The sequence below is a fragment of the Pongo abelii genome, chromosome 1 (assembly GCF_028885655.2).
Source record: "Pongo abelii isolate AG06213 chromosome 1, NHGRI_mPonAbe1-v2.0_pri, whole genome shotgun sequence".
In the NCBI taxonomy this organism is placed as follows: domain Eukaryota; kingdom Metazoa; phylum Chordata; class Mammalia; order Primates; family Hominidae; genus Pongo; species Pongo abelii.
In genome coordinates this window covers 112,066,706-112,082,141 of record NC_071985.2, presented here as the reverse complement: position 1 = coordinate 112,082,141, position 15,436 = coordinate 112,066,706, and the positions used below count along the sequence as shown (strand labels likewise).

Here is a 15,436-nt window from a genome sequence, read left to right as displayed (position 1 = left end):
CCTGGCCGCCCCGTCTGGGAAGTGAGGATCGCCTCTGCCTGGCAGCCGCCCCGTCTGGGAAGTGAGGAGCGCCTCTGCCCGGCCACCCATCGTCTGGGATGTGAGGAGCACCTCTGCCCGGCCGCCCGGTCTGGGAAGTGAGGAGCACCTCTGCCTGCCCGCTGTGCAATCTTCCAAGTGTGAAGTGACAGCCTTTCTGCAGGTGTACCCAACAGCTCCAAAGAGACAGCGACCATCCAGAACAGGCCATGATGACGATGGCGGTTTTGTCGAAAAGAAAAGGGGGAAAATGTGGGGAAAAGAAAGAGAGATCAGATTGTTACTGTGTCTATTTAGAAAGAAGTAGACATAGGAGACTCCATTTTGTTCTGTACTAAGAAAAATTCTTCTGCCTTGGGATGCTGTTAATCTATAACCTTACCCCCAACCCCCTGCTCTCTGAAACATGTGCTGTGTCAACTCAGGGTTAAATAGATTAAGGGCGGTGCAAGATGTGCTTTGTTAAACAGATGCTTGAAGGCAGCATGCTCGTTAAGAGTCATCACCACTTCCTGATCTCAAGTACCCAGGGACACAAACACTGCGGAAGGCCGCAGGGACCTCTGCTTACATCCCCCTCTCCAAGAAACACCCAAGAATGATCAATAAATACTAAAAAAAAAAAAAAAAAAGAAAAATTTATTTCATAACCCACTCAAGCCAAAAGAGAAATATTTTTTTTTTTGGTTGTTGTTTTGTTTTGTTTTGTTTTTTGTTTTTTGAGATGGAGTTTCACTCTTGTTGCCCAGGCTGGAGTGCAATGGTGCGATCTTGGCTTATTCAACCACCACCTCCCAGGTTCAACCAGTTCTCATGCCTCAGCCTCACGAGTAGCTGGGATTAGAGGCGTGCCACCATGCCTGGCTAATTTTTGTATTATTAGTAGAGACAGGGTTTCACATGTTGGCCAGGCTGGTCTTGAACTCCTGACCTCGGGTGAGCCACCCGCCTCAGCCTCCCAAACTGCTGGGATTACAGGCATTAGCCACCGCGTCCGCCCAAGAGAAATATTTTTTAAAAGAATTCAAGGCCAGGCATAGTGGCTTATACCTGTAATCCCAACATTTTGAGAGGCAGAGGTGGGAAGACCGCTTGAGCCCAGGAGTTTGAGACTAGCCTGGGCACATTGTGAAACCCTGTCTCTACAAAAATTTAAAAATTAGCCAGGCATGATGGCGCACGCCTATAGTCCCAGCTACTTGAGAAGCTGAGGTGGGAGGATCACTTGAGCCCTGGAACTACAGTGAGCTGTGATCATGCCACTGCACTCCAGCCTGAACAACAAAGTGAGATGCTGTCTCAGAAAAAAAAAAAAAAAAAAAGAAATAAAGAAGGCAAAGTATGAAAGAGGCTGATGATGAATACTGAAGACATTTAAGCATAAAATGAATTAAATGTAACTATTTTAAGTATAGTTACAAAACAGAATACAAATATAAATAATCCTTAACAAAAATATATTTTTAAAGTAAAGTTTAAAATCCCAGATAACACCAACATAAACTTCGGTACTGTGTGGGGTGAAGGGACTAACAAAGAAGGAGAAATGTGAGAGAGTAGAAGTGTCCTGGTATTCTCAACGTACAAAGATACTATTTTATTCTCTATGTTAGTAATAAGAAAAATATAAAGTTGTGTGTTATTTTAAAACAAAATGCATGCCTTCCAGATTACTAGGAAACAAAACAAGAAACAAGGACTACACAGTCCATATAGCAAAAAGAAGAAAAAACAGAAAAAAGGCAAAAATAAAGACCAAACACAGAAAACACAAGAGCAGAATCATTAAACCAAACCAAAATATTGGTCTTTATTAATATAAAATATAATATGCAACAAAGACATATTATGAATCATTTTGCACTGAAAAATAAGGCACTGGACTGTATGAAGCTCTCAGAAAAAATGGAGATATGGACAGAAAAATAGTAGCAATAAAAGACTTCAATCCTTGACGAATTGACAGAAGACAAAAATAGAGAGGACCTGAATGTAATTTACAAGTCTGATTTAATGGATATGTAATGAAACGTTAAACAAAATATTTCCTATGTCTTGGAGTTTCAGTAAGGCTACATAACCAAGGACAATAAATGCTCAATGTCTACACTTTCTAAAAAGTGGTACAAAGCACAATCTAGAATTCCTTAAAAAAAAAAAGTGCCCCCAAATGGTCTTGCAACTCCTAGCTCACAATCCACCTCTGGGTTATTTAAGAGAAAGATAAGGATTAACTGACAGGAGCAGTCTTTGAAGACAGTTGTCAGACTAAAAGAAAGAGCTGTGGTGTTTCTCATCCCCTTCTCTGATTCCCCTCCAAGTGAGGGGCTCAAGGAAAACCTCTGAGACTTTCTGGAAAGCACTTGCTGGGAGGGAGGCCTGACCTCTTTCTCACTAGTCATTAGAAGCCTATTAGTCTGCAGAGGTTCACAGGCTCACCTCTGGCTGCCACAGTAGCCAAGCTTGCAGGAGCTTGATGTGTGTCCTCAGAATTTGCTGAGACATAGACACGGTGACCTTCCCTTGCCCAGGGAAAATTGTAGGCTTGAATAAGTGTTTCTTGTGGGCCAAATTCTTCATCATCATATTATTTTATTATAGTAAACACCACCAAAAAAAAAAAAAATCCAAAAGGTAGATTGGTTAAGTTACAAATGACATAACCATATAATGGAATGTTATTGAGTCAATAAAAATGTTATAAAGCATTTGGCATGAGAAAATATTCATAATATACATTTTTTTGAGACAGGGTCTCACTCTGTTGCCCAGGCTGGAATGCGGTGGTACAATCACAGATTCTTACAGCCTCAACCTCCTAGGCTCAAGCAATCCTCCCACTTCAGCCTCCAGAGTAGCTGGGATTACAGGTGCGCACCACCATGCCTGGCTAATTTTTTTTTTTTTTTTTTTTTTTTTTTTTGGTAGAGACAGTATCTCCCAATGTAACCCAGGTTGGTCTCAAACTCCTGGGCTCAAGTGATCCTCTCACCTCGGACTCCCAAAGTGCTGAGATTACAAGTTTTAGCCACCATGCCTGGCCTATAAAATATATTTCTTTTTTTTTTTTTTTTGAGACAAAGTCTTACTGTCACCCAGGCTGGAGTGCAGTGGCACAATCTCAGCTCACTGCAACCTCCGCCTCCCAGGTTCAAGTGATTCTCCTGCCTCAGCTTCCCAAGTAGGTGGGATTACAGGCATGTGCCACCATGCCCAGCTAATTTTTGTATTTTTAGTAGAGACGGGGTTTCACCATGTTGGCCAGGCTGGTCTCTAACTCCTGACCTGAAGTGATCCGCCCATCTCGGCCTCCCAAAGTGCTGGGACTACAGGCGTGAGCCACCATGCCCAGCCCCATAAAATATTTCTAAAATGAAATATAAAGAAAACTATATAACAACATAGTATGCTCATTGTCTTAGTTCATGCTATTATAACAAGATACCGTACATTATGTGGCTTAAACAACAAAGTTTTTAAAATTTTTTAGTCTTAAGTTTTGTGGGCGCATAGTAGGTGTATATATTTAACAACCATTTATTTCTCACAGTTCCAGATGCCAGAAGTCCAAGATCAGGGTGCCAGCATGGTCACTTCTTGGTGAGGGCCCTCCTTCTGGTTCACAGACAGCTGCCTTCTCACCATATACTCACCTGTCAGAAAGAGAGCGTGCTGGTCCTTCATGTCCTTGGAAGGGCACAAATCCCATCATGGGGCTTCACTCTCATGACCTCATCTAAACCTAATCAGCTCCCAAAGGCCCAAATACTATCACATCAGGAACCAGGGCTTCAACATATGCATTTTAGGGGTACACAAACAGGATCCATTTTTTCAATATTGGATCACGAGGAGTCCATAGCACTGGTGCATTGGTGTGGGTATGCATCACGTTAACCAAGAATAAGAATGAATATCCTGGACTTTGGAAATATGCCAGTGTTGTACTCCTCTGCAACTGTCTTAACGTTATGGTGGCAAATCTCAATCCAGTGGTAAAGATGGGGGCTTCTTTAAAATAAGCAAATGTCCCTGCTGGTAGTTATCCCAAGAAGAGGTCAGTCCTGGAGCAAGAAGTGGTGGGGCAGTAGGGAGAGCTTTCTGCTCTGCCTGAGCACAGACGGCAGGGGACCAGAAGTTTGGAACAGTTCATACAATACGAATATGAACATCCTTTACTTTGAACTTCACGTAATATATTCCATTTTAAATTTAATCTCTACATCTTCTTCCCCTTTATTCACAAAATATATGGATCAAATTCATTCTGCATGATAATTATATTAACAGAGAATCCCAAAATTAGTTTTAATAAATGGAAAAAGTTGGTGTTATATATTTCAAATAATGCCTCTGAATCTTTCCAAATTTGAGAGCTCTACAATCATCAGTCTTTTCACTATAATTTGAATAACTGACAACCAAAACTTTTAAATATACATTTATAAATACTAATAAATAAATATACATTGAAACTAATTAACAATGAAGGAAAACTGAATGTAAACTCATAATAATAATAATAATGGGTAAAAATTGTTGCATACTTACTATAAAGTGCTTATTTTCCTGAGGGCTTTATGTATATTACTTAATCTTCATAATAACCTTATGAGATAAGGTACTATTACTATCTCTATTTTTTAGATGAGGAAACTTAAGTACAGAGAGTTTAGTAACCTGCATAAAACCACACGACTATTTAATCTTCTTTATTCCTCAGGAACACGGCTTCAAGAACAACCAAGCACTTGATACAGAGTTAACTCTAACTCATATGAACCAATCAAGGCCCTGGACAGGGCGGTGCATACCAGGTCAGCACCAAGGTCGATATATCCAAAATGAGATTGTATAAGAGGAAAGGACTGGAATGCACCTCCAAGAAGGTCTGGAAAAGTGAGAACCAACTAGGGAAGAGGTTCAAAGTAGACTCAAGGAAGATGAAGGGGAATTCTTGAGCCAAAGCGCAAGTGGTTGGAAAAGATCTTTAGGCTTCCTGAGGCTATAGAGTGAGCATATCTAGAGAAAGGGTGCGGGAGTGGAAAAAAGCAAAGAGCAAAGCTAGCACCACTGTGGCCCTCAGTCCCCTTTCTTTAGGCAAATCGGAGCTGGCATTTTCCTAGTGTGAAGGCGCTAACTCATTCTAGGAAAGTTTTGAGATGGGGAGCAGAGTCTCACAACCAGTCCCCAGTCAGTATGCATAAGAATCTCCTGGGAGGCTGTTACAAATGCAGATTCTTTCTTTAAAAAAATTGAACTCACAAAAGCAGAGAGTAGAGTGGTGATTACCAGGGGCTGGGGGGGATAGTCGGGTAGGGTTGGAGAGATGTTGGTCAAAGGATACAAAATTTCAGTTAGATAAGAGGAGCAAGTTCAAGAGATCTATTGTACAATATGGTGACTGTAACTAATAACAATGTATTGCATTTTTGAAAATCTCTGAGAGTAGATTTTAAGTATTCTCACCAGAAAAATAAATAAGTATCTGAAGTAATACATATGCTAATTACCTTGATTTAGCCATTCCACAATGTATACATATTTCAAGATATCATTTTAAGCATGATAAATATATATAATTTTTACTTATTATGAGATAAGATACTATTAATTGACTCCTAGATTCCTCCTGGGAGTCACTTTCAGAAATCCCAAGTCCACTGGTCTACATTAGGGCTTATGAATCTACATTTTAAATAAGCTCCCCAAGTCATTAGAGAACCACACTTTGAGAAAACTGCACCTATATATTTTCTAGGTATCAAGTATATATACTGCCCATGGGACCATTGGGAAATAAACACTTTTCCTCTGAATACTTGGGGTTTCCTGTCCAGCTTACACTGGTGACTTAGTGGGGCACACAGGGGAGTTCAGAGACTCAGTGAACCTGGCACAGTGGGCAAAACTACAAGATAGGATGTCTATCCACGAAGGGAGACAGCTGGAGTAGGATGCCACAGAATTGGTGATATCATATGTTTCAAAAGATCCCAGACTTACAACTGCATGTGAATCTACAACTATGTCACAATCAGTAAAAAGTTTCAAAAGAAAATCCCTAACAGAGATCATCCAGCCACTGGCATGGGCAGGTGCTATGTATGTGCATGGAGAAGAGGTACTAGGGTGTTTCCCAGGGATCTAGTGTTAGTGTCAACTCCTGGGCCCAGTCCTTTGCATTAATTTGGAGGAAGGGGGTGAAGTAGTTAGCTGTCAGTATGTGGATGGTGCTGGAAAGTGTGAGAGTACTGTAGGTATGAACACTACAGTTGCTATGAAAAAGGACAGTAAAGTGGTGTGAGCAAACACTCATCCAAAGGACACAGACTGATCATCTTGTTAGTCGATGCTTTATAGCACATCTATGGGACGGGCTGTCAATCTCTGGATGAGTGGCAAACGATGGCTACTAGTTATGAACATGATATATTTTGAAAAGCTCCCTTGGAAAAAGCAGAAACTGGGGACTCAGAGCCCAGATGGTGTGACTGTCCATGGAGGCAGAACCAAAAGGTCTCACTATTCTAAGACGATGGCAGCAGCTAGAGTGGATCGGGAGAATATTACCAGCAGTACAGATGGGAGGACAAGCCATTTTAGCGTCAGAGTCCACCACCAGCAGTAGAGACTTGCTTTGAAAGAAGAGTCAATTGGATACTAAATGCAGTGCGAAGGTTTCTAAAGACATCCCTCAATCAAAATCAGGGAATAAAGCAGTCCCTTGAATCACCTAGGCCTGTCCTTTACCTGGACACAAGTGGTACAGTAGGGAGAATTCTGAATAGTGTCACCCAAAGCTTTGCATAGGCCTTAGGCCAGCAGGCATTGCACACCTTTCTCTGCTATTCCTCGTTACTGATATTCTGATCCCCACTGTGCACCCCAGTAAGCCACCAAGGTAAACTGCTTGCCTTGATAGTCTCTTTCAGCACTCTGCACTCTACACACTCTTGAATGTCAGTTAGGTGCTGTTACGTGGGAATCTACCTGCTTCCCTAATAGATATAGCCTGGACACAAAGTTCTCTGGTTTATGACACTCCCATAGTACAGCTGCCTCCACAGCTCCTTGAAATTCTGGATCAGGGATTGGACATCTGACAGGTACTTTTGACTGCTTGGTATCCCAGAGTTCAATTCAACAAAAGGAAGGTATGTTCCCTTGTGTGTAATGAATCTGCAGGTCACTTATTCAAACTATAGTAGTCTGAACTCAGATGCTGGATGTCAGGTCCCCTCAGGATTGTCTTCCTGCGTCTTGACTGCAGCCACTCCTACACAGGGTGATTTCCTGGGCTGAAGCCAGTTTGCAGGACTATGAGACTATATAGACTACAAAGCCTAGCTAGGCCCCAGGTCGGCAGCAGAGTAAGCCCCACAGCAATGCGTTAAGCCTTCATGAAATGAGTGTTGAATGAATGAGGTAGTTATTCAGTGTATATTTGATCCACTGCAACAGGTGGGAAGGGGGCAGAGGGAGCTACTTCCTAAAATAACCCTTCTTCAGACTCTTAAAGAACTGATCCTTGTTTTGAATTAAAATCTATCTTCATTTAACTTCCAGTCCTTTGCCCTACAGATAATTCGTAGCGCCACATCAGTTCTACCCATTCTTTCACATGAAGACAGATGTCATGTTCTGAGTCATCTTTCTTCGCCTCCTTCCAGCAGCCCTTATCTGGTGGCTCACATTTGAGTGAGCTCCAATATGTCTCTGTATAATCTGTCTCTTTTTTTTCTTTCTTTTTTTTGAGATAGAGTTTCGCTCTCGTTGCCCAGGCTGGAGTGCAATGGCGCGATCTCAGCTCAGCGCAACCTCCCCTCCCGGGTTCAAGCGATTCTCCTGCCTCAGCCTCCCTAGTAGCTGGGATTACAGGCATGCTCCACCACGCCCGGCTAATTTTGTATTTTTAGTAGAGACAGGGTTTCTCCATGTTTGTCAGGCTGGTTTCGAATTTGCGACCTCAGGTGATCCGCCCGCCTTGGCCTCCCCAGGTGCTGGGATTACAGGCGTGAGCCGGACCGGCCTGTAAAATCTCTTAAAAGTGTGGTACACGGAGTGCAGTACTCCACCTGTGGCCTGACTGATATGCAGTACAATATTATCACTAAATTGCTACAGACGGTGTGCTTTTCACTGTTGTCACAGAAATGTATTTGGTTAGTTATATTTGTTAATATCTCATCTGACTTTCCAGTCTTCCCTCACTTTGTACAGTCATATTTGCCGAGTCAAGTAAAAGTTATAACATTTAGGACACAATGCCTGACTTACTATAATTACCATTATTATCTTATGATCATTACAAAACAGAATTACCACTTAGCTCTCAGCCCCTACCTCCTTCAGCCTCAAAAATGTTAACGCTACCTTGCATTGCTGCTTTTAGCACCGCCCCTAATAAGCCCCGCCCCTGGAGCCTCCGCGGCGGGAGCCTAGCGTCCGCCCCACCCACCCCAAGCCCGAGGCGGGGCTGTGGATGTAGCCGCTGATTGGCTGGCTGGGGCGCAGCTTGATGGCGTCGGGCTGGAGAGCCGCAGTCCCGGCTGCGGCACCTGGGAGAAGGCAGTCTGTGTGAGGGGGCCTGTGGCCCCAGCGTGCTGTGGCCTCGGGGAGTGGGAAGTGGAGGCAAGAGCCTTCCTTACACTTCACCATGAGTTTCCTGATCGACTCCAGTATCATGATTACCTCCCAGGTGAGTCGCCGCCTCCGCCCCGACACCCGTCCGCCTCCCTTTCCCGAATCGCCGTCTCCGGTCCTCCGCGGTGCGGGCTGGTCCGGGGTCTGGTTCCTCTCTTACGCGGCCTGCGCCGGTCACTCTGGCACCCAGAGAGGGTGTGCGATTTGCTGCGGCCGGTTACCTCAGCCCCGGCCGTCAGGAGGCTGGCCTGCGGCCGTCCGCGGCCCCACCCGGCATCCATCCCCGGAATTTCGGTCCACTTTTGGAAGGGGTCCGCCGACCTCCAGGCTAAGAGCCGGCGCCGCCAGCTAAGGCGGCGGTTCTAGGAGCTCCTCGAAGCTTCCGGGATGCGCCACTGATCCTAGACTGGGGAAGCCTGTGTGGTTCTGGGCGCGGATTGTGCGACGCGCCAATCAGGGCTGGATACTGAGTTCACGTCAGTGCAGGCTTTGCTGTTAGATGTCAAATCCTGAATCCGGGTGTGGAGAAATTTGCTGCTTCAAAGTATCAATATAAGGTTATACCTATGCTTAAAAGTATAAGGTTTCGTTTTTGCACTGACACCTCGTCCTTTATCCTCTGCTTAGTTACCCACCTTTTTCGGATGTTTTTCTGACCCTTATTTCTTCTTCATTGGCCACCTTAATTTGTTTGTACAGTCAACAAACATTTATCGAGCATTATATAAAGCTCTGAGCGTACAAACATGTAAAACACTGTCTCTGCTCAATAAAAGTTTCGTCTAGTTAGACTCTTGCTTTTACCGTGTAATCTATTGTTAATTATTGTTTCTTCCTAGCATTTATCATAGCACTGGCATCATTTATGTGTGTGTTTATGATTTTTTTTTTTGAGATCCTGCATTGTTCATAGCTGTATCCCCACTTCCAAGTGCAGGCATTCAATAAGTAATTGTTGGCCAACTGTTAATATTTGTGAAGCTCAGACTACCTATTGACCTTCTTCCCCTCATCTTTCCAATAAAGATTTTTTGTGTGTGTGGTTGTTTTTACTTGTTCTTTCTCTCAAACGGCAAATAACAGAAAGAGTTACCTTTTGGGGCTTAAAGTGAACTAAATTTTTGTTCTTTGATTCAGTTTTTGTATTGCTTCATCCTAATAGTCGTCTCCGTAGAGCGGAGCATTGTCCTTTTCTCTTCAAAAACTTTTACAATATTTAAGAAAATAAGAAAGAAGGAAAAGCCATCCATAATCCTACCACGCTAATGCAATAGTTTTTCATTTTTAAAATTTACCACCTTTTCTATAGTTTTCATAAGTATTGTTTTTATTGGCTGCATAGTATTCAAATGTATTAATGTAAAAAAAAACCTAGACATGTAACTCTTCTGCTTAAAACCTTTCCAAGACTTCCCAGTGCCCTTGGTGAGAACTCAGGGTTATTTTTAGCCCTAGTACCAATTTAAGAAAAATAACAATATTTAATTAGCTTTTCTTTTCACTTAGAATAAAAATAAGAATGTCAGTAGAAAATTGGCTTTGCATTGCAGCCTCTACGATTTTTAGCATGGATATAATTGATACGTTGAACCAAGAAAGTGGCTTTCTAATTTTGTATGCCTTGTAATCATAGACTTTCACTTCACACATGCATCCACATGCAGTAATTAATTGTTAAACCTGCTTTTTACAAATGTGGAAGACCCAAAGACTCCTTTGCATGGAATGTTCTCTGTTCAAATATTTATGTGACTACTTTATCATCCTTTCGGTATTAATAAAAATGTTGCTTTAGGAAGGTTTTACCTGACACCCTGCCCACAGCCAAAGTAGCTTTCTATTTCGGCTGCCTTCTTCCTCATTTCCATGTTTTATTTTCTTCTTGGCATTTATTACTATAGTTCATTGGTATATTCATGTGTTCGTTATCTGTCCATGAAGATACTGTCTTTCTTGTTCTCTCTTGTATTCACCAGCATCTAGATCAGTTGCGGACACATAGTAGAGTTGTAGTGAATATTTGTTTAATAAAAAGCGCCTCTCTAGAGAGGTGTGGTTACCTTGGAAACACCACCATTGCCCCCTGCGCCCCTCCCCCCTCATTTTTTCTGTTTTGTATTAACTGAAAGGTTTATTTGAAATGAAATCTGAAATCAGAGGTCACGTATTGAATCTTGCTCACCATGGCACAGGAGGAAGTTCAAACTCCTTTACATGGCTTTTCAGGTCCATTATTGATGGGACCCTCACTCTTATCAGGTCCCTTATTGATGGGACCCTGGCTCTTCTCTCTTCAGCTGTGGCTTTCACCATTTTATTCTTTAGACTTCCTGAACTTCTTTTAGTTCCCTAACCTGGCCATGCTATGGTGCCTCCAGATTTCCACACAGTGTGTTTTCTCTTTCTGGGCCTTTTCCTCATATCCCTCCCCTTCTTTCAGCCTTCAGATCTCAAGTAGAACATCCAAGAAGCTTCCCCTAGACTGGACTAGATGTCCCTATACATACTGCCATAGTACCCTTCACCTACTTCCCCTGTAAAAACACTACCACATTGTTTTGTAATTACTTGTTTATCTCCTCCGTAGATTATAAACTCCTTGAGAGTAGCATTCACGCTCTCTTGTTTGCCATTCTATCCCTTGGACCTGGCGCATATTAAGCACTAATAAATATTTGTTAAATGATTAAAAGGGTGAATAAATGATCCAAGAAAGGTGTCTTTTATAGTTAATTCTTTAATAACTATCCTGCTGATGGCCATCTTTTTTTTTTTTTTAACAGTAGCTAATTTTCAACCCAGAAGTCACTTTTATAAAAGCAACTGTTAACTAACTCATGTTTTGAGCCCTCTATACCGTCATAAGACTTATCAGTTCCAGAGTACACTCTTAAGTCCTAAGGTCAAGACTCTGTACAATTCTGAAAGTATTAAGTCTCGTTTTTAATAAGAAGCTATACGCCTTCCATTTTATTTGCAAAGCTACTTGAAATTGCATTTTGCTTCTGCTTTCTTTTTGGATCCTCTATAATCTTGCCAGAATTTGTGTTTATCTTGGATGTAAATGAATTCTCCAGCTACTTTTGTGTGTGTGTGTAGTTTGAGTCTTTTTTTTTCAACTTTTATTTTATTTTAGATTTGGTACTTGTGCTGGGTATATTGTGGGAGCTGAGGTTTGGGGTACAAATGATCCGGTCACCCAGGTACTGAGCATAGTACTCAATAATTAGTTTTTCAACCCTTCCCCCTTCTCCCCTCCCCTGCCCCCAAGTAGTCTCCAGTTCCTGTTTTTGCCATCTTTATGTTGGTGAGTACCCAATATTTAGCTCCTACTTAGAAGTGAGAAAATGTGGTATTTGGTTTTCTGTTCTTGCATTAATTTGCTTAGGATGATGGCCTCTAGCTGCATCTATGTTGCTGCAAAGGACATAATCTTGTTCTGGAAGTCTTTTTAAGCTTTCTTTTTCAATGTGAAAGGAGGCCACAATGAAATATTAAAGGTATATATCTGTTTCTCTTTTCTTCCATTCCCCTCCCCACCATATAAACTTAAAATTTTTGCTTGTTTTCTCTTCCTTGTCTAAAACATTTCACAGCAATGTTAGTGATTTTTTTTTTGATCATCCATTTCCACTGTACATGCCACCCTCAGTCCTAACTGCCCAACTTCTCTATCTTCAGTCGTGGCTTCATAAGTCATATAAATAAATATTGTCTCCAAACTCTGAATTTACATCTGTCTCCACTGGTAACTATTTATAATAGCCAAAGAACATCCTGGACATTTTCTCCTAATCTATTTGACCCTTTCCTTTTCTGCTTGATCTAGATGCTTGGATCCAACTTACTTTCTTACACCCTCTTGTTCCGTTTACCTTCATATATATATAAGTCCACACTTGGATCACTGCTATAGTTTGTTTACTACTAATACAGAGGCCTGAAGGCTACTATAGAAAATCACATAGCTGTGTAGTTTGCCAACGCCACGAGTTTAACCCTCAGCTCACTGAATTATTCCTTTTCTTGACCTTAATCAGCTACTTGTTTCATTCTCCTCAAAGTTTCTCTGAATCTTTGTCACTATCCTCAAAGCTCCCTTTTCTATACTCACCTCTCTTACTCTTAGCAGATAACCTTGCCTCATACTTACTCAACAAAAGTGAAGCCAAAAGGTATGAACTCCTACTATGAATACTTTCTGCATTTTAATCTAAAAGGTTATCTGTGTTCACAACCATTCTTACCTCCTTTCCTCCCATTTCAGAAAATAGGGTTCCCCTACACCAGTTTAAAGCCATTCTGCCTACCTTTGATCTTAGAGTAGCTTATTTTGAAGTGGTTAAAAGCGCAGATTTTCTAAACAGACAGACTCAATAGAGCTGAAAAAGTAATATTAAAAAAAAGGCACAGATTTTGGAGTCAAACAAGCTTGAGTTCAATCTTGATTCTGACACTTACTATAAATTGATTAACTTCTCTAAACCTCATCTTTCTCTGTGAAAATAGGATAATCAAACCTACCGTACTGAGTTTTTAATGATTTTTATAAGATTATAATGCTAAGTACTACTTAGAGAACCTGGAGTATAGTAAATGCTCAATAAAAGTTACCTAATAATAATAATAAATTAACAGTATTATCAGTTCATCCGCTAGCATTCCATCCTCCTTCTCATCTTTTTCTCCTTACTTGACTGCTTTCTTTCCCCTTGGCCAATAAACTTTCCCTTTATTCCACATTCTTCTCTAGCCTATTATCTAATGTTTTCTTTTTTTCTCATTCCTGGCTCTCCCTAGAGTAATTTGCATTTACTGTCCCCACTGCTTTAGCTCCCATTCATTCTGACCTGCTACTCTGGTTCCTGCCTCTACCTCACCATTCAAAACTGTTTTCCTTATCCTCTAGTGTTTTCCTCTTGGCACATTGCTCTCCTTACTCTAGATACTATTCCTGGGTGATCTCGTACTTTGGTGGTTTCAACTCATAGGTGTATCTTAGACCTGCCTTCACAATCTGTCTTTTATTCCAGATGCTTGCTGGATATCTTGACCCATCTTGCTGGCTGTCCTTCAGGCCCTTAGTGTGTTCAAAAATGAGCTCATCATTTTCCCCATCCTCTGCCCCCTTTCCTAAACCTCTCCTTTCTCCAGTATTCTTTATATAAATTGGGTAGCTTCACTCTTCATCGTGTATTCCAAACTAGTCATCCTTGACTTCTCCCTGTTGATTTTACCTTTTAAATAGTTCTCAAATCTGTTGTCTCCTCTTCTGTCACCAAATGTCTTAATTCAGGGCTTTATCATCTTTCATCTGAACTCCCATAACACATTTCTATAATGTTTCTTTTTCTACAATGTTGTTTCCTTCAAATGTGTCTTCCACACAGCCACCATACTGCTCTATATAATATAAAACAAATCAGACCATACCATTTCCCTGCTTAAATAACCCTCACCATCTACAAACTATAATCTAAGCTCTTTAGGGTGGCCTTCAAAGCTCTCAGTGATTGGACATCCACTCCTCCTGTCTAGCTTCATTTTTAACCTCTTCCTTCTTTGAATTTCATCTTCTAGCAACACCAAACCATGTGTAGTTCCCGGCATATACCATGCTATTCACTCTAAGCCTTTACTCATGCCCTTTGCTATCTGGAAAGCCCTGTCCTTCTACCCCTACCACTTGTTTTTACCCTACCTGATTCGTTTTTTGTTCGTTTGTTTTGTTTTGAGACAGGGTTTCGCTCTATCACCCAGGCTGGAATGCAGTGACGTGCTCACAGCTCACTGTAGCCTCTACCTGCCAGGCTCAAGTGGCCCTTCCACCTCAGCCTCCCCATAAGCTGGAACTACAGGCACGCACCACCACACCTAGCTAATTTTTGTATTTTTTGTAGAGATGGGGTTTCACCATGTTCCCCAAGCTGGTCTCGAACTCCTGGGCTCAAGCGATCTACCCAAAGTGCTGGGATTATAGACGTGAGCCACCATGTCCAGCCTCCCTACTTGATTCTTATTCATCCTTTGAGAGGATGGTTTTTATGTTAGGGGTGGTGGAAACCTTTGACTGTGTGATGAATACCTGGAAACCACTCTAGAAAAATGCACATAACCCCAAAATGTGCATACAATATCAGGTTTTAACCCCAAATTAAAACTTCCTTCAGCTCAGGCATTATCTTCTCCAGAAAATCTGTCCTAACCCCCTACAGATTGGTTTGGTCTCCCTCTTTCATATTGTTTTACAATATCATGTATGTATTTCTATCATTGCACATCCATATTATGTTGTAATTATTTATGTAGTGTCTTCACTATATTGTGAGCTCCTAGAAGGTAGTAACCATCCTATTCATCTTTGTATCCTCAGTACTTAACATAGCACATAGGAGTTATTACAGAAAATTTAAGATTGAATGCTGAAGAATAAACCATCTTTTATATAGACCACTTAGCCATTCAGCAAGCACTTATGGAGAGCCTGCTACGTACCAGGCTTTGTGCTGGATGCCAAGAATACAAAGATTACAAGACAAATGTGGTTTTTGTCCTCATAGAGCTTATAATCTAATGTCAAAAAATATTTAAATCACACATTACAAAACTGTATGGTAAGCACTTTGATGAGGGAAGTACAATGTAAAATAGGATTATATAAAAAGAGCAATTTATCTGCATTTGGGAGGGCAGAGAGGGCCTTCCAGAGGGAGTAAATAGCATAACTGGGAGAGGGCTGGAGAGAAGTTCC

General features: G+C 41.5%; 2 protein-coding genes across 6 annotated transcripts in view; one reads left to right on the top strand and one right to left on the bottom strand.

Moving 5' to 3' along the window:
* LOC100447686 (neuroblastoma breakpoint family member 12) overlaps positions 1–15,436 on the bottom strand; it is a 2,265,351-nt gene that overhangs the window by 110,264 nt on the left and 2,139,651 nt on the right.
* GPR89A (G protein-coupled receptor 89A) overlaps positions 8,509–15,436 on the top strand; it is a 66,954-nt gene continuing 60,026 nt past the window's right edge. The window contains exon 1 of one of the 5 annotated variants that reach the window (XM_009245185.4): positions 8,509–8,740. In XM_009245185.4, coding sequence (XP_009243460.1) covers positions 8,699–8,740 — 42 coding nt within the window. In that variant the 5' untranslated portion in view covers positions 8,509–8,698. The remainder of the gene's footprint in view (positions 8,741–15,436) is intronic. The other 4 variants (XM_054553611.2, XM_024240449.3, XM_054553615.2 and 1 more) reach the window with 4 other exon arrangements.